At 52.6% G+C, this 22471-nt stretch overlaps 1 protein-coding gene across 1 annotated transcript; it reads right to left on the bottom strand.

Annotated features, from left to right (window-relative positions):
- Positions 1 to 20553: 20553 nt before the first annotated feature.
- LOC131208161 (potassium/sodium hyperpolarization-activated cyclic nucleotide-gated channel 1-like) lies at positions 20554 to 22305 on the bottom strand. Its single transcript, XM_058200811.1, has one exon. It carries the CDS (start codon positions 22303 to 22305, stop codon positions 20554 to 20556), a length of 1752 nt encoding a protein of 583 aa, XP_058056794.1.
- Positions 22306 to 22471: the final 166 nt, after the last annotated feature.

The raw sequence follows: 22471 nt of genomic DNA, 5'->3' as shown, positions 1-22471 counted from the left end.
CCTTACGCCCGTCGCCAACCCAGCCGTGGCCACGGCTGGGCGGGTCGATCGAAAGTGGACCCGGAGTTTGTTGTTGATTCGCGCGTATCCAATTTTTACTCACTGTTTGACAGCTGTCACTTGCTTTCGGTAATGGGACGTGACTCATCCGGCCTGACCGTTTTCGCAGGGGATCAAAGTGATTTACGCTTCTTAAACTGTCGGCTGTTTGGAATACAAATAAAGTTTAAAACGCTACACGGCCGAAGGCGTACACTTTGGTTGCGAAAGTCACGTTTCCCTCACCGGCAATCGGCGCGTTTCTTTGTTTTTAATTATGTACAATGCGAACCCGAGTTTTCCCAACCCATCCGATCGCCGTGGAGATCGTTGTGAATTTCTCAACAGGTATTGGTCCTTTAGTATTTGCTTTTTATTTTGAAGGATATCAGAGGTGATCCAGATCCGTCACAGAAACTCGATGACACGCCGTTTGGGAACTCTGGAAAACGCTACACCGCCCGCAAACCTTTTCATCTATCCCGGCACGGTCGGCACGGATCGTGCCAGAAATTAGCATAAAAGAGATCGATCACATCACACGGGGGACGATCGTGGCCGCCTTCCTAACTAAGTCTTAGCAATCTGCCCCTCCAAAAGGGTGGGCGGGACACATACACACGACGGTTCAAGTGACGTGGGAGTGCATCAAAAGCGTGCCAAATGTGATGCATGGAAGTGGAATTATTAATAGCGTTACGCAAGGTGACTCCGGAGCACCACGTGTGGAGGAGGTGACGCACGGCCACCGCACTGTGAAGAGTCTGTGCCCGAGGAAGAGGAGTGATACTTTGCAGCGAACCCACTCCGAACCCCCCACGAGCATGACTTTCGGTATCAATTATTTCGCTTCCATGCGCGCGGTGGTGCTTCGTCACCGGCCCAGATGGACCTGCCCTGTCGGGCGAATCTCATCGATCACGCGACGATCGGTCCCGGCAATCGATTATCGGGCGTTTGTATGCCGGGCGATCGAAGGCTATCATTACTGTCGGTCGCCACTTAGCGGGAGGCTAACCTTTCGGATCACACGCTAGCCCCCCCCATTCCCGTTGGCCTGGCGGATAGATCATTCCATGTCTTGAAATGATTTCAATTCGATAGCCTTCGATTCGAGATATATCCTCCAAGCGCCAGGAGTGCCGAGCGCCTAGTCATCCTTCCATCAGTGACGGCGCCCGGAAAAGCCCGATTTACGGCACAATTGTCCCGCTCAGGTGCCTGGCGGCGAATAAATTAATCATTCTCCCAAAGAATGCAAAGTGCGCCCTAAGCCGTGGCCCCGAGAGGATCGTTCGACGCACACCAAATTCTCGCACTTCCTAGTGTGCGGTACTTTCCGCCGCGTAAATCATCACGCGGCGTCCCGATGCCGGGATCATTTTGAGCCGTTGCTCTCAGCGCCAAGATGAAAGAGCTGTGGCCGTGGTGCGACCAATGCATCAAACCAATTTAACGTGAATCCATCTTCAGCGGCTCCAACTTCAGCGACAGCAGTCAACGGATTGCGGTCAGCGGCGAGCCGATCAAATTGTGCGCCTAGAACCGGCACCGGCGGCAATCGTGGCCATTGAAACAGTAAATTCAGCGTTAATTATGGTGTTGAACCAAAAATAAACCCATTTCGGCGGCGGCGGCGGCGGCGGCGGCGGCGGCGGCGGCGGCGGCGGCGGCGGCGGCGGTGGGCTGCCGATCGAACGTCGTTGGCGGCGCTAGTGTCGCAGCATCGTGATTTATGCCACAAGTCCCTCTGGACTCTGGCTGATCTATGCGCCGAATGGAATGGTGTAAATTTCCGTCCAGCGGACGAACAAATTTATTGACCGAAAGGACCCCCGGATCGGGGTTATGACAACGATGACAAAAAGGCGCAGACTTCAATCCGAGCCCAGCACACTCCATGGGCGGCCACCGTGCGTGGCCACGACCGTTGGGAAGTTGGGACATATTGTGTGTGGGGGGGTTTTGTCGTCAAATTTTAACGCCTCAAAGGGTTCCATTTGGGTGTAGTGAGCCGAAACAGCGAACAGGTGCCCCGGCCGGTAGTTTGCGTATATCGCGCACTGAACGGTTTTCCCTTTTTTGTGGATCACGCTTTCGGTTTGGCCCGCCCTGGCCCAAGCCCCGGTGGCCGGTGGCCTGTGACGAGATATTTATAAAATGGCAACAAATGGCTTAATTAGTAACAGTATCATGCACCCCGCCAGCCAGTTTAACGGGCCACACGGGCACTGGCCCGGGACTGGCGGTCGGGTCCTTACCACCCCCGGGGACTCTCCTGCGACTCCGCGACCAACCCAGACCAGAACTCAATTAAAGTGCATCGCGCAACGATCAAAACGCGGCCGGGCTCGAGAGCCGACGGCCCAAAGTCTCGTCGGTGACCGGTCCCGGTCCCGGTCGGGTTTGTTGAAGGAGGAATCGCGTATAATTTATACTTTCGCTTTGGACCTCCCCCCCCGGCGGACCGTCTGCGGACCACATTCATTACGGTGTGATTTGTGACAGATCATTTAGTGTGCCGGCCCTCCCCCCGCCCGGACTATGCTCGCCGAGCCCCGGTGAGGGCTCCCGGGGAATGAAAATAGACTTTTGAAGTTCCCCTAATCAAGAACTCCCACGCCGGGCGGGAAATCGAAGCGAGTGCAGGTGAGTTGCCCTTTTTTCGTCGCGAGACACCGATGGACCAAGATGGATGACACTCGTCCGCGGGCCGGTTCGGGCGCGATGGATCGAAATTAATGGACTAGACATTTCTCAGCCGCCCGGTGCGATCGGCGTTGTTCCGGCGAATCCTCGGACACACGCCGCACATTGCCGGCCGCCGAAGCTGTTTACGATGCGCACGCTGTTCTGATCTCACTTTGCGTTTAACGATCGTAACACGAATAAAGCGTGTCTTATGTGTGGCAATTAAAGTTAAATTTTTCATCACCACGAACGCTCCCAAGATCGGATTGCAATTCGATACACGACGGGGCCCGTCGAATGATTGTCGCACCGGGCACCTCGCAGCGTCCCGGTAATCCACCGAAATTCACCGAGGAATCAAGTTTCGGGACCGCGCTTTTGGCAGCTGCCGGCCACGTGCGCCTCGTACACTCCAGAAGCGCCCACTGCTAGGAAGATTGTTTAGAGAACCCCCACCCGTTTTGGGTCGCGGGTTTAGTTCCTTGAAGTAAACGGACGCATCTCGGCTGACGGAGCGTGTGATGGCGTGGAATGCCATCACATCATGGTGCCGAATGAAATGTAGGTCGTCCTAAAATTAATCCACCATTCATCCACGGTTCCGGATGGGGCGTGAACTGCACAGCGAGTTCACACGTGGTAGGCCGACCGCTTCGACACCGGAACCGCCGGTGCCGGATCGAGAGTCGTCCGCCGGTGACCGCCTACAGCAATCATTAGACACAAATTAACCGACGGAACCGAGCGACACTTCCGATTCATCAATCATCGCACCGCTTTTGGGCATCGGGTGCACTTCCAAAAGGCTCCCGGAGGAGGTTTTGGTGAGGCGGACAGTTTTGCATCGCTTTTGGGTGGACCTAACCTGCCAACCTGCCAACCTGACAGGGGAGAGGGATTGAAATTGAAAGCGAAAAATTATTGCCCAAACGGGCCGAGCCAGGTTCGTCGGTCCGGCGAGTAATTGAAACGGACGGGAGGACACACCATAAATTCCGCCATAAAAATGGACCCCTTTAACGGTCTATGGTCGCGTCGCGTTCCGCTATTTATAACCTTTGGGAGACTCGCGAGTTCTCTAATTATCACACGGCCCCCTCCCGGGAGCCATTCGAATGATTTCGAATCTATCATCCGTGCCGGACTTCGAGGCCTTACTGTCAATACTGGTGGATGTCAAAGGAACTGCCCCGTTGGGATTATAAATTGATCCACATTCTGTCACTGCGACGAGCTGCGTCACGTAGCCCTTGGCCGCCCCTGTTTTGGGGGACGGCGGTGTTTAAGTGCCACATTCGGTGAGTACGATCGCCACCGGCCGATGAGAAGTCGATTTTGTGGGTTTTTAAACGAACGAGATCGACGGTAAACCTTGGCGTCCCTTGAAGTGGGGTTACATTGAATCCTCTCGAGCCACCTCGGCCGGGCCAGATCGTGGCCACCACTTTAACGATGCAACACTATTTGGGGCTGCGTTTTATATGGTTCGGCCTTTAGCGTGTGTGGTGGGTTTTCCTGGGTCAATGCGTTCCCTTGGCTGAAGGGCCACTGCCTTTCGGACTTTGGACGACACTTTCCGGCGACACTCGTGGTGCTTAGTGTGGCTCCCAAATGGGGCCATGCACGACCTCGCCGGGGGGGCGCCGAGTGGCGTTTATGATAATGAGCTCCCGGCGCAGAGCAAATTGGTTCACACGACCCTGGCAAGTCCGGCAAGCTCCAGCTCCACTTCCAGGCACTTTCAGTCCAGGCACCAGGAAGAACCCGGTAGCTCTAGTTAAGGGGCACCAGTAGATGACTGGGTCGTGGGACAGTTTATGATAGTCGATCTGTGCCGAGTTTGGTGCTCCGAGCCGGGACTATCCCCTGTGCCCTTATTGAGAATACGCCTGGCAATGTTTTACTTCCCTCGAGGTGCTTCTAGTCGAGGGCCAACATCATTTTATAGAACTGCAAACGAAGGTGCTACAGACAAGGCCCGCTCGATTCTGTTATGACCCCTGTTCTAGGTGGTCCTTGGCACACAGGATGTGATGATAGAAACGTCAATCCCGCGGTGACTTTTGCAACGTTTCAAATTAGCTTCACGCCATGTTGCGGGGCACTCGGTGCTCGGTGTCGGACATGATGTTTAGTGATGTTTCGGCCGACGTTTTTTAGATGTTGTACCCAAGAACTGATCCCGTTGGCCGCTGGTGGGCAATTTACGTTAAACGTGTCAATGTCAGCCGAATGATCGAATCCCAGAATTGAGCTGTCCCAGCGGTGGTACCCATCAGACAGCCGACATCGGCCGAACGAACCACGGAACCGACCGAACGGAGAGCCTGAAAGGTCGATTAGCCTAGCCCCAGGAGACATTAGCTGACCGGTAAATAAACAATTTGTCCCAGGGCCCGGTTTTTGGGGTTAGGTGTGCGTAAGTTAAAAACAACATTTGCCAAACGCGACGTCCCCTCGCTCCCCCCTCCCGTCTTTTGTTTGACCCGCCATTTGACTTTCGCTTTGGGTGCCGGATTTAGACAAAAAAGATTTTCTCCGTGCGGCCCGCGGCGATGTAATGTGTTGTAAATGGCGGCGGCCACGCTCGGGGGTGAATGCGTCACGAATGTGTCGTGTAAAGGCTCGCGCGTTATGAACGCTTGGCCAACATACGTACCTATGCTATGCTCGGCTCCCGCTCCCCGCCATGTCCTCCTTCCCGTGTGATGGGGATCGTGGGGATTTTTAACGGGTGAAATCGTGCAGCGGATCGTCGCTGGCTGTAAAAGGGAACGGAAAGGAACGAGACGTTTTTTTTGGGTTGGTTTGGTGGGGACATTTTGCGGTATCGATCACCTACGCCGCGGGCAGCCGAGTGATAGGAAAAGGCAGAGCCAATCCTAGGAAGGTCCGGCCGGCCAAGGGCCACTTAGTGGCCGATTGGTCGAACGAAAAGTTTCTCTGATGGAAGTTTCATCATTTCAGATTAGTTTTATAGCATTTTTGAAAGCCCACTTTAGTATACTTTACAACACCATCTAATTATTCAAAAGTAGCTCCTAAAGTCAATCAAAAAATACAACATAAAAATACGAAACATGCAAACTTAAATGGAGTGCGGTCACGTTCTATTATCTGAACAGCCTTTCTTTGGAAAGAACGAAAACATTTTAGGTTTGGGTTACGATTTAGTAATAAGTAATAAGTAAGTAAATTATTTTAAAGAAAAGAAGAAGGCAGCTTTTTCCTGCAAAAACTGCTCCACACGCCTTTAGGGCGATCACGTTTAAAGTCCCTTTCAAAACAGGGAAATAGGGATTATATAATACCGACAAGTTTGGCTATACCCATTAAAGATTTTATTGCTAATTTTCTATCTAAATCAACAATCAATATACTACCAACACTACTACACTATGTGGAAGGGAGCATTTTCCCGCTTCCTTCAAATAGTGGCCGGCCGTTCAAATTGAAAAAGGCGAAAACCCCTAAAAATGCTTCCGAAACATCTGGCATATCGTGACCTCACGAGTCGACCCACGGCCAGTGGGTTCCAGGGAGAAAACAAAGCCCCGAATACCGGCCACCATCATCATCATCATCATCATTAGGTTGCGAAACGTCAGTCTATCGATCCCGAACGGACGATCGAACCGGAGCCAGATGGTGGCTTAAAACAAACACCGGGTGAGTCCGGGGAGTCTTATCCGCGTCTGGCCCTTCGACTGACGACGGCAACCAATCTCAGCCAACGTGCGTACCTCATGCGTGAGCGGCTCGGTCGCGCGTTGGCGTGTCTTGCAGCATCGACCCTGGAACCGAGCGTTGTCAACGCAATCGTAGCCCACCCCTAATGGGCGGCCGTGGGGGTGGCCGCGCGAGAGTTGATTCGCAATCGGCTCCAACCGTACCATTAGTCCGGCCCGCGGGAACATTAGGAGAGGCCCGGGCGGCACACCTGTGCACACTAATGGGCGTTTCAAGGTGATCCGCGTCCGAGGCGCAGCATCCGCGGGGTGTACCGGATGGCCCGCGGTGCAACACGCTCGCCCGTGTCATTAGCGCTCCCCGAAGCCTGCGGGAACTGCCCGTGAAATGGCGTTCAATTCCTGGGCGGCTTCCGTTTCTTTTGACACTTGTCCACACTCCATCCACCGATCAATCGATCGAGCAATCGGCCGTCCGTTGATCGATTCGACCAAAGAAGGCACACATTCCGGCAGCAGCCGAGAATTATTGGTGTGCAATTTAGCAAAATAGTTTCCTCTCCAAACATGGCGCCTGGAAATGTCCAAAAGCTGCGCCAGGGTCCTTCCACCTCCAAAGGGCGATGATAATTCGCCTGCGCTGGCCACGGGCGCGCGGTAAGTGATGCTAATCGGATTGGCGTATGATTTCTTCGCCATTTCTGGCCAGGCATGCCGGCAGACGGCGGACGGAGCTCATAATGCTCGCGGCGACATAGATCTTATGTCATGTTCACGTGCCTGTAAACACGCTTTGTTGCTGGTAAACGGTGTAAGTAGCTGAAATCAGCTCGCCGGCGGACAACCGACAAGGAGCTTATCGGACGTAATGGACCGCTGTTGTGCCGATGAAAAAATTATTCCATTTCTTTAATTGAATATTCATTGGACTGCGATGAAAATTCAAACAATCTCCTATCGAGATATTCATATTGCCTCGAGAGTTGAAGATTACATTTTATATTTTGTCGGGTACAAAGCGCACCTAAAAAGTCGCTTCGACATTCAGAGCTCCTTAACGCTGGATGATGTCACTTCACTAATTCGAACTCACATTTAATTATTTGCCACTAACGACGACAAATCCTTCGCCACTCGACCGTGCAATGACCTCGGAGTTCGCACAAAGTTTAGTGACACCATCGTTAATCGTTTATCATTTAGTTCTGATCGCGCCAAGAACTTCCCAAGATCCGTTTTACTGCTGTTGGTGGGGTCCACCAACAAAAAACCACTTGCCTTGCGGTCATCCTGTGGCGGGCGCGCGCTGCCCTTTTCGGGTTCGCTGCCCCCACGAATCCCGGCCCCAATATATGGTCAGGATGAATATTAATGGATTCGGCGCTTCGGTCCGGCCCAAAGCTGGTGGCTGCTGCAGCCAACGCCAACACGGTCGAATTTAATTATCGACCTCGCACGTAAGTGTGCGTCTGTGGGAGGCTGTATGGGAACGGCCGTGGTCCAGCAAACGAAGAACAAAGAACTGTGTCCCATATTGGGACACGCGTGTCTCTGGAGGCTCAAAACGTGGTCGCCTAGGCTTTCCGGGAACTGCTCGTAACCTGGACCCAGCGTATCCTTTGGCGTGCTGATCGATTAGTCGACCCACGCCCCCCCCGGTTAGGAGCCATCGGAGATCGGCAAGAAACCCATCAGACCCCGACGCGTCAAGTGCCACGCGGCGGAGGAAGTTGTGGGCCGAGCGATCAAGTTCAGCATGGAATTTTATGAATGAATTTCCAGTTTTACACCACACGGCACACGCCATCGGGTCGTTGGCGACCACGCAAACCTCAATGAAATTGCCACGGTTGGTGACATTTGGCGATCGCGGAGCTTGCGCCCGTCGCAGTAAAAGCGGTTGCGTAGGAATCGGCCCGCCGGAAGGTCATCGGTGGGCTCGAAAGTGGCTCTACCTTGGGACTAGCGGTGATAGGAGCGCGAAGGCTGGCCGGGTGGGTGAGAGTGAGCCCGCCTCGATTGTCCACTATCAATGAAGTCATCAGTATGCTCCTAATCCGGCGATGGATGGTGTTCTACTTCGAGTGATGGTCAGCTTGCGACCGTCATCTTCGTGATGATCTCATGAGATGGATTTACCCGTTCGGGGATTTTTATTTTAATACTACGGTAAAGAGTTTATTAAATTAACACATGCTGGTCCTGGGTGGTCGTGGCCGTGACCGGAGCCTAAACTCCCATTCGGTCCACCGATCCTTAAAAAGGCCAAAGACAAATTTGAGCCTAACGCTCCTAAGCTCGATTAGCTCACAGTGTCAGAGGCCTCAGCAAGAAGCGTGTCGCATGTCGCCTTATCGGCGCGATCCTCCCGGGCACAATGATGTCAGCGATCACGGCTCCGAAGGTCTTATCAGCGTTGGGAACCGCCTGGCTGCCGGGTCCTCAGAGATTCATTGGCGCACCCTTTTCGGTGGGTCTGCAGATGGCTGACATCATCGGCCGGAGGCTTCTGGAATGTGCATCCTACGACCACCGTGTGTCGATTCCCAAAGTTCATTTAATTAATGTTCGCTCCAAGAAGTGACCTCGGCGGGCGGAGGCCACTGTAACGGGCTGTAATTCTACGGGTAAACATTAATCCGATTCGTGTAATGCTCGTACGCTCCATCAAACGCTGACAGCTCAGCAAGTGTAGTCGAGCATAGCGCTGCGATCAAGATCGAATGAGCGCGATCACGTCAGTTCGCTCGCCAAGCAAGTGCATTCCATAAATCATACATAAGCCAGACACGAGCCGGCGCTTGAGTGTGCACATGATGATGAGCCTCGCGTGAAGTGAAGGGCCCCGGCCCAGAGAATGGGGTCAATTTTCCCCAGATCGGGCCACGGTAAAAGCGTGTGCTGACATTTCGCGATCGCTGGGCTTTTCACGTCAATCATCTTTTCCAGCATTTCTCGCTCGCCGCCGGTCGTCGCCGGTCAATTTTCCAATCAGTTCCAATTACGGAGATCGGGGCGCGCAGTCTCCACATGTCCGCGGGCGGTAATCAGAATTGGTCACGTCGTGCACGGTGTTTTTTTTTGGAAAACCTTTCCAAATGTCAATTCCATGGTGGTGGTGGGAAATGTGGCGAGTGTGTTCGATTAATCAAAAGCCGATTAAGTTCGGCTCGGGTAATGCATCTCATTCTGTCGGAGCCACCGATGGGTTGGGAACTCTTTTCCCGGCCCTTTACTTCGAGCTGTAGCTCTGCCTTTGGCACCGATGCACCACAGCGCCGGGACAAGAAAAACATATGTTTTGCACATGCCGAAAACCCTTTGGTGCTTCCGAAGCGTTTGAAGCGGACCACGTCTCGGGCAGCGGTTTTCGGGCTGTTTCTTTGTGAGCGCGTTCGAGTGAGAAGATTTTTCCTTCCCAACAGCAATTGTTGCGATTGCGTGGCGCACTGCAAAGATGTGAGCTATTGATCGTTCGGTGCAGTTTGGCCAAAGAAAACAGGGCCGGAACGGCAGTAAAAATAGCGTAACCACTCGCACCGTGACCGCTTAAGCGTGGTGTGGCCGGGGACCGTTTGCTACAATATGGTCAACGTCGCCCCATCGCCCAGCAACACCGTGGGCGGAGTGGCCGCCTTAAGAATAATCGAAACCGGGCCGCACTTAAGCCGCCCGCGCGTGTAGGTGTCGTCTTTGAAGGAGGGATACGTTCGTTCTTTTTGGCCGGCGACTGGCCGGCCCCGGTTGACCACACTCGTCCGTTTGAAGTCACACTCCCGGGTCCGGCTTCCCAGTAATCAAGCTTCCATCGGGCGAGTTGGCGCTTCCTGCGCTGCTCCATTTTTAATTATTACGCTTTTTTTTGCTTCCCCCTTGAGAGCATTACGACGCCTTTTTGCTCCAGCCTTCAGTGGCCGGGTGGCAATTAAGATAAATTGTCTGGCTATCTTATTACCGAGTATTAATCTGCAAAAACCCACAACGAGAGCCACCGAGGAGGGAGTGGAGCGCTCAATGAGTCGATTATTTGAGGCCGGGCTGTAGATTAGTCGGATAGCAATTGAAAAAAAAAACCGACGAAGAATTCTCAACGATCGCCGCGCGCGGTTTTGGGCAACGAAGATTTATGTTCGGTTCGGATAGGCCGACGAAGGCCAATCTCGAAACTGCATTCAGCTTCCCCGTCACCTTGAAACGGAACGATCGAGGGAAGGTTAAAACTCACGGCGGTGATGCAACATTAATGTGTGCATTTTTATGTTGTTTTCCATGTTTGGGGGACATCTGGGGACATTTGTATCGCGGTGACATCAGTTCTGTAATTTGTCATCTTTTGGAGGCATTTCTTCATCGATTTGCTTAAGCTCAAGCTGCCGTTAAAATAATGCGTCAATGCGCGGAACTCTTTTGTCTAAGACTTTGATCCAATCTGGCAACGGCGCAAACGGATTTATTAAAATTCTTAATAGCACGTTCCTAGCGGATCCGATCGTTCCTTACCTGGAGCAATCAATATTCGTTCGCGATCTGTAGGACTAATTTCGTAACACGTCGCCAGATCATTGGGGACGCTCGTTACCGATGCCATAAAAGGGCCGCCCTTACGACAATCGCCCACAGCCACTGCCCGCCGATATGACAGCTGATTTGATTTGAACGTTTTCTTACGGCTTCGAACGGTTCCCGGCAACAGCTGGCCTCCCTCACATAGCACGATACAAAGTAACACTGCGAAGGGCATTAAAATTTAATGAATATTTTAATGTTTTATGTTCCGTTGCGATCGTGCCACGGGTACACTCGGTCTCCTGTGGGAACGTAGCCCAATAATTATCCAATTTGAAGCGAAGCCAGCCAAGTCTGCATCGGAATGTCTGGAGATGGGTTTCGATATGACGCGTGCCATTAGTAGTACGGGCACGAACACGGGCCGCCAGTGGCCTGTTGCCGACCCGCCGGCGATCAAAATCAACGCAAACGCCCGTTGATGGGCCCGCCGTTGGAATTACGATTTTCAAACGGACTCGCGATCGAAAGTGACTCTTTTCTGGCCAGACAGGGCCACGCTCCGCCTTCGCAGCACCACATTCTGGCGCATTGAAATGTGCGAAAGTTCGTTCCATCGGAGCGCGGATCGGTGGGAATGCTGGAATGCGTGGGTCTCTGCTGTCGGTACAGTTGCGTCGATTGTCTTCATTAGTTTTACTCCGGTTTCCCTTTTTTCCCGGCACTTTCTTTTCCACTGCGTCCCCACTCTGTCACTCTGGTGTAGCGTTCGGATCTGTGGTCCGCGCACAGTAGTTCGCGGATTTGTAGCAACTTCCCGTTTTTGAATTCACATTAACGATAGTTTACAGTCGAATTCGTAGTGCCGATTGTGGTTGCGAATTTTGTTTCGCTCCAATGTAAATTGTAGTCACTGGGAATTTAAATAATTGCCGTGTTCGATCATCGATCACGCCAAATTAAGCGACGCACTGTCGGTGGAGTTTTGCATCGTGTCAAGTGAGCCACCGCGGAACTGAAACGCATTTCATCGTCACCGAGGGACGGCCCACCCGGGGCAGCGAGAGAGAGAGAGATGAGGGCCGAAGGACACGCTTTGCGGCAGCGATGGAATGCACAAGTAAAGGCATTCCGTCCCAGCTGTGGCTTACTGGGTCGGCCGCGTCCATCGACTCCCATTGGGGCGAACGGGGTGTAATCAAAAGTAAAAGCTGCATAAATTGTGCGGCGACGCTTTATGACCGATCGCCACAGATGACGCCAGCGAGATATGCTATTTAAATCGGAACCGGGAACCCGCGGGAGTACCGCGGGCAGCAGGAATGGTGCTGTCGCCCTCCCACGGACCTACTGTAAATCATTGTGTTTTTGTGGTCCATTTGGTGCACACGAGAGTATGTGTGGTGTAATGCGGCATAGTTCCCGGCCAGCCACAATAGCGTCGGTGGCCAGTTGGTGGAAGTTCGCGAACTGAATTCCACCCACCGCATAGCGACTGGTCAGCTGTAAAACACCTACACAGTAAGGCACCGGAAAACCGAGACGCCTACAGTGGATCACCAACAATAACAAATTAGTATAAAAATTCAAATAAATTAAAAGATCATTAGAATCATCAGAATTAAAACGAATCGATATAATTATGATCAAAACCTTTAAAAGATCATGGGCAAAAACAAGAGAGAAAAATAATCTTAAACATAAATGATGTGCCAATTGTATGTTGATCGATCAGATCGATCCTAAAAAGTGTTTGGAATATTCGCAATTCGTCAACAGATGGCGGCACCAAGCGCCATGTATTGAACTGAAATTTGGTTGATCCAAATTTGGTGATGATTTCGTATCCAAAATGCTAATAGAAGGTAAGTAGAAGCTTCAACAATAATATATTAAATAAAATCGAATAGATAAAACAAAATAAAGAACTTCATTGGCCGCTTCACTCGACGAGGGTTGCCTCCGTCCGGAGCGGTCCGTCGTGGTTCGGCATCCAACCCTTCCGCAACAATGAAACCTATTGAGCAAGTGTCAACCGGCCACGGGGGAGAGGTGGACCACCTCATAAACTCGCGCCCCATCAACCAACCAGTGGCGCCGCCACTGGCTCCGGATCGCAGCCCATCGTAGCGAGGGGGTTCCGCCACAATTCGGCTCACACATGCGCCAAGAACCGGCAATTGGCAGGAGCACGGGTGCCGTGGCGGGGTGCAGTTTCCGCGGCCCAACGGACCCACCCATGAATAACTCCGAACCGACCTCGGCCGGGTCGTTTTCGGTGCGCAACCCGAAGAAATGTGCCTCCGAAATGGAGTTTCCTTTCTTTTCGCGCAAACCCACCCGAGGCGGCGGAGGCGGCGTGCATTACTCATGCTGCGGCTCCCATTCGCTACACCACCCCCACCCCCATCCGGGCGGCCTCTAGCGTGTGGGTGTACACGGTGGGCGATTCGAAACGGTCTCCCACCGGTTCGTGTTGCGCAAACAGCCTTTACACACCGTGACGCCACCCGGTAGGCCCTCTCTGGTCGGAGATCTAATCACGGCCTGCAGCTGACAGGTTCTGACTGACTCAAGCCATTACCGATCGGATGCAGCGGGCAGCCTTTTGGCGCCAAAAAATCTCCCGAAACTTCCCGAAAATGTGTAACATCCGGCCTGGTGGCTTCACCTTGACGCACATAATACCATCTGCGGATCGCCCAATCGCCCTCCGCGGATCCGCGTCGATCGAGCGAGTGGGAGAGGGGGAAAGAGAGAGAGAGAGGGAGAGAAGCAAACAAGTCTTGGACAAACAGCGAACCTTGCCGCGCGTCGTTCAATGAGATTCCTTCATTAGGAATTCAAATCAGCGATGGCTTTCCTTTCGATTTTGCGTTGCGCCATTGACGCCGGGTGTCTCACTTTGGGCTCATCTTCCTCCTTCTTGGGGACATTAGGCCCCCCTCGCAACGGGGGAGTAACATCGCAGGAAACGCCTCACGCCGGGCATCGGGGTGGGACTTCTTTTTCTTCGTGCGCCGTGCAAACAGATCTTTGTTTGAAATGACCAAACGAAAACGAAACGCCAGGGACCACGGTATTGCGTCGTTCCGGGAGGCCGGTTTTTGGTGGTGTTAAGATTTTGGGCGGAAGACAAGCAACAACTCCCGAGCGCCATTTTTAGACACTCGTGCCAGACGCCGGGCTCCCGGGATTTTGTTTGTGTCCAGTCCTATTAATCCGTCCAGTGGATTTGCGGTGCATAGGAGGCAGCAGGATGACCAGGACCAGAATTGTGACGGCTAGATAGACAGGCACTCGTTTCGTTTTATCCCGAACCTTACCTGCTGGTGGCTCGTGCGTCCGGAATTCTAAGAAACACCCTTAAACGGTTTAATCGGTTGGTTAGGTTGCGCTGCAAATGACATCATCGCCAGACGGTAGAGAGTGATTCACGCTGGAGCGAAACTGCTCGATGCCTGAAGCGAAACAAAAAATGTTGTAAAATTCAAAATAATTATCAGTTTGTGTTTCTCAGCCCGGAAAAAAAATGAGTTACACTTAAACCCTTTTTTCTTCTCTCACTATGCTTCACATCAAAGATGGTGGTCAAAGAAACGTAGCTCAGTAATAAAATTCGTACGCTACTACGATCGGTACGGTACATCGATTACTGCGTTTCTTACCAGACAGTCCCCGGCGGCGTTTCTTCGCGGCACTTCCACTTAAGACAGACGCGGAAGCAGCGCCTTACGCCTCACGGCTTTAATCGATTCCCGGTAAGGACACGCCGTGGAACGGTGGCAACCAACCGAGAACGCGGCGGCCTGAAAGTGAAGAAAGTGCGAGACTAATTGTTGCCACAATGCTGAGCACAAGTATGGAAAATATTGTTGTGAAGTCAATTTCTATATAATTAAAATGGCTTTAAGGCTCGTTGGTGTTAGTATTCATTTTACCGGTCGTTCCATTTGTTTTCCAAAATGCAAAAGCAGAAAATTGCATAAGTGAAACTATGGGGGAAAATTCCTCCTTCTTGAAAATGCACATAAGCTAGAATAAATAAATATTTAAAAACGGTAAACATTAAACGCTACAAAAACGTACGGCGGTCACTGTCGCACTGAAAACCCCGGGGGAACACCGAAACTCCCCCGTGAAGTTGGCACGCACGACGCCGGTGGATGATCTAATTTTGGAACACTCGACGTCGACGGGTCGCGCTCAGTTCTATCCGACGGCACGTTTGCAGGATTTTAAGACACTCTCTCCTTTGCTCGGTGGCAGACTGCTAAGGCCCCGTACGGGGCAGCAGGAGTCTTACCGTGCGTCGGTGTTAAGGAAATGACCAACCGACGATGCGCTCGTCAAAATTCATCAATGGACAGAACCTAGGAACCGTGGCGTCTAGGTTGCGTCTCGCTCTGGAGATGTATTTTTGGATGCACCCGTACGCCCAAAGAAAAGTGCACCAAGCCTCGGATCACCTCTTAGGGACGTAAACGTTGGAGCATGGTTTGTATTTTAAGGGAAATATGAAAAATATGAAGAAAAATGTTTAATAATATAGAGAAATCGGTCCATTGCACAAAGGAATCCTCCTCATTCTGCCGATCGGCTCGGGGGTGGAAATCGTGAAGTCATTCCGCCGTCGGCTGGTCGGCTGTGTCTGTGGCCATATGGACCACGAATTATGATGCCACGCCGTCGGGCGGATGGTGCGCAATGTTTATTTAGATGCTTCCCGTCACCCGGCCGGGACGAATAGGACAGCGCTTTCGCGCGGGGATGCGTAATGCGAAGTTGCATAACGACGCGCTTCCGGCCTCGGCCAGTCGTGCCATGTGTTTATTAATTATTTTATGCGCATGCCAGTGCGCATGGCGCACGGTTAAGCGGCGTAAACGGTTTCGGTAAATAGCGGTTTAATGCCACGACATACAAACACACCGCCGGGCTTGGATTGTAATTTACGTGTCCGTAAACAGTGCCGAATTGATTTACGATCCGTGGCCGTGGTGATCTTTATAAGGTTTTTTTTGGATGCGTGGATGTCCCGTCGTAGCTGCCCGTTATGCTACGGCTAAGGAGAGATATGCAATAAATAAATTCTAACCACCGCATAGCCAATTTTAGCTTAACGAACCAATGCTGAGGGAAAGATTGTAGCAAGAGTAACAGGAGCACATAACGTGGACATAACAGGACCAACGGATGATGTTTTTCCAGCCGTTGTTGGCGTCATCAAGATGCGCAGTCTGACGTAGCTGGCGACAGACAGACGGTGAAACGGTATCACAACAATAACCGAAGCCAAGCGGGAAAACGAAAGCCATTAAGTCCCAAGAAACGATACATCCCGACGATCCATTGTGTCGTACACGTGTGTTTGTGTGAGGGGATTTTTGGGATATTTTTAGCGCGCATACAGCTCCGACTCTTGAGCCTCATCCTGCGCATATGGAACATTGGAAACATAAACATCGAAACGAACTGGAGAACTGTGTCTTCTCTTTAATACGCTAGAAAGGAAGGTCGGAACCCCGCGAGAGAGAGAGAGGGACTCGAAAGGATCGAAAGTGAGTAAAGTTAACGATCTTCTTTGTCGTTGACGATCAAGATGCTGCAGGGGGCTTTTGCTGGAGAAGAGAAGAGGAGAAAGAGAGAAAGAGAGACCAAATCGACAATGATGGGCGAGCGAGACAGAAAATATTCTTCGAGTAAACAAGCGGCGAAGGGATGCACTTTCTTGTTCTGCTTCTCATTTCATCCATCTCTTTTTTGCCCTAACCTGAACAATCGGAGCAGGTTTTATCTCTCATAACAACAAAATACGCACACAGGCAACTGATCGACAACGAATGAAGATTGGTTTCTTCACCACCACCACTAGCAAAATGAGCGGTTACGGTTGCACAACAACGGTAAGGTGGATTCGATTGTGGGTTGCCGGCCGAAGGATTCACTTGTTCCCCGGTGCTACGTGGGTCCGAGCTCAGGTGAATGGTGGGAAAAAACGGAACCAGCGGTTTTTTCTTCCTTGCTTTTGTTGTTGCCTTACGCTCCGACCGAAACCGGGCTGGCTGAAGTTGTAAAGTTTAAAGATCCCGGCGCGGCCAAAGGGACGCCAGTTCTTTCTTTTCGCCTTCTCTTTAACAGGATCCCTTTTCGTTGTCGGCCCCGGCCGGTGAAGTGGCCCCCGGACATCGATTTTCCCATGGCCCTCGAGCGCCTTGCGTTGAATGTCCTTGCGAATTTTCACGCTCCCTGGCCGTCTTCCGATTCTTTAATGCCTTTAAAATAATCGAACAGCTCTTAGGGTTTATTCCGAGAAGGGGTGCTCCGAAATGGAGGTATAAATTATGGCAGTGATCCAGGAACTTTCTTCATTTGTCAGTGACACACCGCATTTCATCGCCATGTTTACTTTCAGTTGGATTTTTCCCCGAAAACCCGTTCGATCAACCCAGGAAAGTTGAATGTTTAATTTTCCTCTCGCCGAGTCCGTCGAGCCTTTGACGAGATTACTTATGTCTTGTTTATTGTTTTGCTGCATGCTCCAACCGTCTTGCGCGCACCGCGTCCGCGTGTGTTGTTTTATTGTTTAAACTACCTCGACTACCCCATTCGTTACATATTTTATGCACAGCATTTCGTCTTTTTTTCAGTTCGTTCTACCTTCGGTGGGCGGTGGCGATGGCCATGGCTGACTGCCTTTGTTTCCGCGCGTGGTGCGTGGTCTTATGTTTCCCCAGAGCGACCCCTTTTTTATGAGACCTCTCCACCCGACCAGATGGGTGTGGGTGGTTCTCAGCAGACTCGGGAAGGGATTGTTTTGGCCGTTCGATCCATTCCCAGTTTTACTTCTTATGCAATATTTTCTCTCCGTCCGTATTAATCACACAACGATAGAGAGAGAGAGAGAGAGAGCGAGAGAGTTAGAAACGAAAAAAAAGAGGGAAAATCTTTACAAAAATGCAGTCACATGGGAGGCCAAGAGGAATGCATCCAAACGCCTCGCCCAAAAGGCGCGCGGTTCGTGTGGGCGCTCGCGCGATCCACGATCCGGAACGCTCCCATCCGGATTCCGGTCAGCGGGGTTCGTTGCTTTGTTGCCGCCATTCAAATCGGACCCAGGGGGCAAAAGGGCGCCCAGCGCGCCGGAACGGTCATGCGCCGGCATCGAACCCGCTGGCCGCTGTTTGTAGGCGCTGATTTGTGTGCCAATGTCTGCCGACCATATGCTTGCGATTGCCACCGGAACCGAGCCATCCCGTGGCTGGCCGCAGGAACCAACCCGGACCGCTGCTAGAGGCGGCCGGAAAACACACTTTTCCAACCGGTTCCGGCGCCCAACAGTTCGGGCGACCATCTGAGCACTCCTAACCTGGGTGGCTAACTGGCCCCGTTGGCCGTTGGTTGATGGTCATCTGAATGGCGGCGGTAACGTTTTTCGGCCCGTTTGATGTTCATTCGCGACTCGATTGCGATTGCACAACGCGTTGGAGGACGGCTTTGGCCGAAGGTTTCGCTTGCCGGTCTCGGCCAACAGTAATTGAAATGCAAATGCCAAGCGGTGCAATGGATGCATTGGTCCCACGCAGTCGGACCATGTATCCTGCATCGGGTGACCTGCTTAGCTATGGAACGCGATAAGGCATTTGTGGAATTGTGTTCGATTTTCTCGGCCCATTTGCATGACTCACGGCGGATGGCAATATTCTACAGTCTTTACTGATTGATTCCGTCACTTAGATCATCTGCCCACATGGGACCATCGAAGCCGATAATCAATTTAATTGCACGGTGCAGATCCTTGTACGGGTGGCACGCGACCACCATCGACACCACATTGCTGCGGGTGGGCGCTCCTACCGAAGGCAGCCGCCAGCTCGGGGCATCGTGTATCCTTGGGAAATTTGATGCCCTCATTCCACGGCGTGTCACCGCCGGATTCGGATTCGCTCCGTAATTCACGGCCCAACCCGCATTAGCCCAACCGTCAGCAATCAAAATGTTACAATTAGACGCACACCCTAGGCGGCTCACCGTGTACCCGGAAAGGGTCATATTTCTTGGGATCTGCCGGGTGCAGTGTTGAGAGGTACATCATAACACAGCGCGTCTGGAACGCGTCTGGAACGCGTCTGGAAACGCCATCGACTCCAGACGGAGGCGATCGCAAGGAGCCGGCTGTACCTTCTGCTTTGTCGCTGGTCGTGTGGAGTTATTTTTGATGCAGAACATTCCCCTTGTTACAGGTCGGCGTGGTGGGGTCGTAATGTAGCTCGCTGTGTGTTACAATTTATCGGCTAGTGTGTTTGTGTGCGAGGACCATCAACGGTCAAAGGACCGTGACGACACGGTGATGGACTGCGGCGACGGTCTGGCGAGCCCTTCCGTAGGGACCCCTATTAGGGGCTTGCGAATCCCAGGGTAGAATATGCAGGTCACGAAGCGGAAGAACTTCTAGCAGCGAACAGCCGCCGAGACAGAAACCAGAAATGGCGGCTCTCCAACAAGAGAGGAGATCTTCCATTCGGCGGCCACTTTTCACTTTCCGAGTTCAATGGTCGGAGGTCGGCGATGTGATACACGGAAGTCGACGAGATACGCCAGAGAACTCTGCCCTGCCTGCCCTGGAGTCCGCTATCTCAAGTGGGCCCCGCGCGGACTTGAGTGGTTGCAGAAAAAAAACATTGAAAAGTGCGTAGATCCAAAGACCACAATCTTAACGGAGTCTGTGCCGTTATGTTCTGCGCTCGTCGATCGCTGCTCAATTTCTTATTCGCTGATCAAGCATCGAACTCAACGCCTAGTTTTTGATTTCGACTCAACAAACTTCTCCAGCATCCAGCGCATCTCCTGCGACTCGACAGGATGACCGGGAGCGATGGCATTGCGCAGGAGGATTACCTTCTCGAGTCCCTGTAAATAAGGGGTCACCGCTGGATGTAATGGAATGTTGGACCGAAGGCACAAGAAAGCATCGGGCGCAAAACATGGGTGAAAAGAAAGTCGTTCCAGCATGCGGTGTCGGGAGATTGAGAAGAGCCAGACAGACAGACAGAGCACAGAACCCGCCGCCGCCACAACCCCGAAAAGGCCACACGAACACATGCGAGGCTCAGGGCGCAGCGAAAAACAAAAAACGAGAGAAAAAAAAACATCAGAATGTTGTATGTTTGACTTCTGTGGCCCCCTGCGCGAGAACTTCTCGAGTTTCACGCCACTCGACGCGCACCCATACAGCGATGCGTGACGGCAACATGTGCCAGGTGTGCGGCGGCGGGCGGGTGTGGTGGGAGTTCGTTATGCTGGGTGTTGTTATTGGTGCTCCGGATGCTGGTATGCGTTACGCTGGGAAGCACTTAAGGGGAGAATATGTTAAGTTATGCGAGCGCCGGAGAGGACCGTGGAGCGAGCGCGAGAACCACTCCTGCGGTCCGCGGTCTTCGGGGCGATGCGCACGCCCCAGGAGTTGACCGATCGCTCGAGAGGGTTATGAATTTCCCCCCACTTGTATCGTCCGCAGCATGGCAAGGGAGAGATTTCTCCGTCCGCGGCGCCTCCAGCAGCGCGGGCAATGTTGCCAGAAACGAAAGCATCGCGGGGACAATTCGATTTATTACACAACGCGCGGTCTCTATTGTAGAAAGGTGTTGATGAGTTTGTTCCTGAAAAGTTTATCCTTCTTCCGCCTCGTCGCGGCCAGCCGTTCTTCGGCCTGCTTCCGGATGCGGTTCAGCAGGTACGCGTGCGGTTGGATCACACTCTGGAAGTCCTCGTGCGAAAGGCGATACAGTTCGCACGGCTCGAGTGCCACCACGTTCGCCGTCCGCTGCTGGTCTCGTTTGATGAGCGAAATCTCTCCAAAGTACGCACCATCCGTCAGATGGCCAAGCTCCTTGCCGTGCATTGCGTACACCGCGACCGTGCCCGCCGCCAGGAAGTACATCGAGTCCCCGAAGCTGCCGGCCGAAATGATGACATCCCCTTCCAGGTACACCTCCAGCTGGAGACAGTCGACGATGTCCGTCAGAATGGAGTACGGGAGATTCTTGAAGATATCCACACTGGCCACCAGATGCTGGCAGGTTTCCATCTTGACGCTACTGCGCAGGTTTCGCGGAAACAGTCCCATAATCATCGCCTCGTCAAAGAACCCCGTCCGGAAGCGGGTGGCAAAGTTGTCCCGGAGTTTACGCTCAAGCCGCAGATTGACCCGCTTGTTGTAGGCGTAGGCTCGCAGGTTCGCCAAAAACCGATCATACTGATCGTCGGCCATTTCGGGCGAGTCGAGAAAGCGGCACAACACCACCGGTAGGTAGTTGAACCAGACCCAACCGAGCAGCATTACGACCCACATGATCCATTGGTACATAAAGTGCTGCTCGAGGTCCTTCTGTTCGCACGATGCAAGACCAACCCGTAACGTTAGCATCAGGCTCCGGAAGTACCGATAGGCCGGGGAAGCGTTCGTCTGCAAATCGGCCAACCGTTGGCGGACGAACGGATCGGTAACTGAGCCGAATGAGGTTAGGTTCGGATGCGAAACCTCCGCACCGAGAGCGCGCAGCAGTAACTTCTGGTCAGCAGATTGTGTGCCCGGACGGGTCGAAGTCAGCAGAAGCGGGATGATGTACGCAAGACAGGTTGTCCAATGTAGCACGTACAGGGTGTTCATCAGCACTTGCAGAATACGGATCTTGCTCTCGGGCATCCCCAGCGTCCGGGGTATGATGCGGAAGTACCGATTGCTCTCGCGGAACCGTACGATGTTGGTGAGGTAAAGAAAGGATACGAACGCGAACGATGCTTCCGCACCGGCACCAACTATCCAGGTGTGGAACACTTCCAGCAGCAGAATAAACGGCATAAACAGCAGCAGTCCGTACAGCAGTCCGAACGGGTGCAACCGGCGCAACGCTATTCGCTTCGGTTCAAGGACAATTTCGTACGTGGCCGGAACCACGTAACCGGTGCAGAATCGAAGCGCAAACTCACCGGCAAGCACCAGGCACAGGATCAAATCGAAACACTCCACCAACCGTCGGGGACCGTGGGGCAGGAAGGCCAGAAAGCTGAACGCGAGCGGCAGCAACGTAAGGTGTAGGTTCATTACGACGAAAACCAGCACATCGCAGTACATCCGAAGCCGGCTGAAAGGATGCACCACCCAGGGCGGATAGCAATGGAGTAGCCGCTCATTTTCTTTCTGGATTTGATGCGAACTCTTCAGATGTTTATGCGTGGCAGGATGGAGATCCGTGGCGAACCGCAGGTTCCGTGCGAACTGCCACCACTTTTTGAGCCTCGGTAATGCGGCGGCCACCTCGCGGGAAGTGCGCGTTTCGTCGATGGTACAAATATGACGGTTTCCATCTGTCTTCCGCATCCTGAAGGAGTTTCGAAAATCCCGCGTGATGGCTGCTTTGATTGGATACTGCACTCAATGAAATGTTTCTCGGGGAAAAACGATCTTTCTGGCAGCACTGCCACCATGAGCTCATTCCTGCCCACAGTTTACGGTAGTGCTTTAAATCTCGGCTAGCTAGTGCGAC

This window comes from Anopheles bellator, chromosome 2, assembly GCF_943735745.2.
Source record: "Anopheles bellator chromosome 2, idAnoBellAS_SP24_06.2, whole genome shotgun sequence".
Classification (NCBI taxonomy): Eukaryota; Metazoa; Arthropoda; class Insecta; order Diptera; family Culicidae; genus Anopheles; species Anopheles bellator.
Note: the sequence above shows the minus strand (reverse complement) of the source record. Positions and strands in the feature narration are given on the sequence as shown.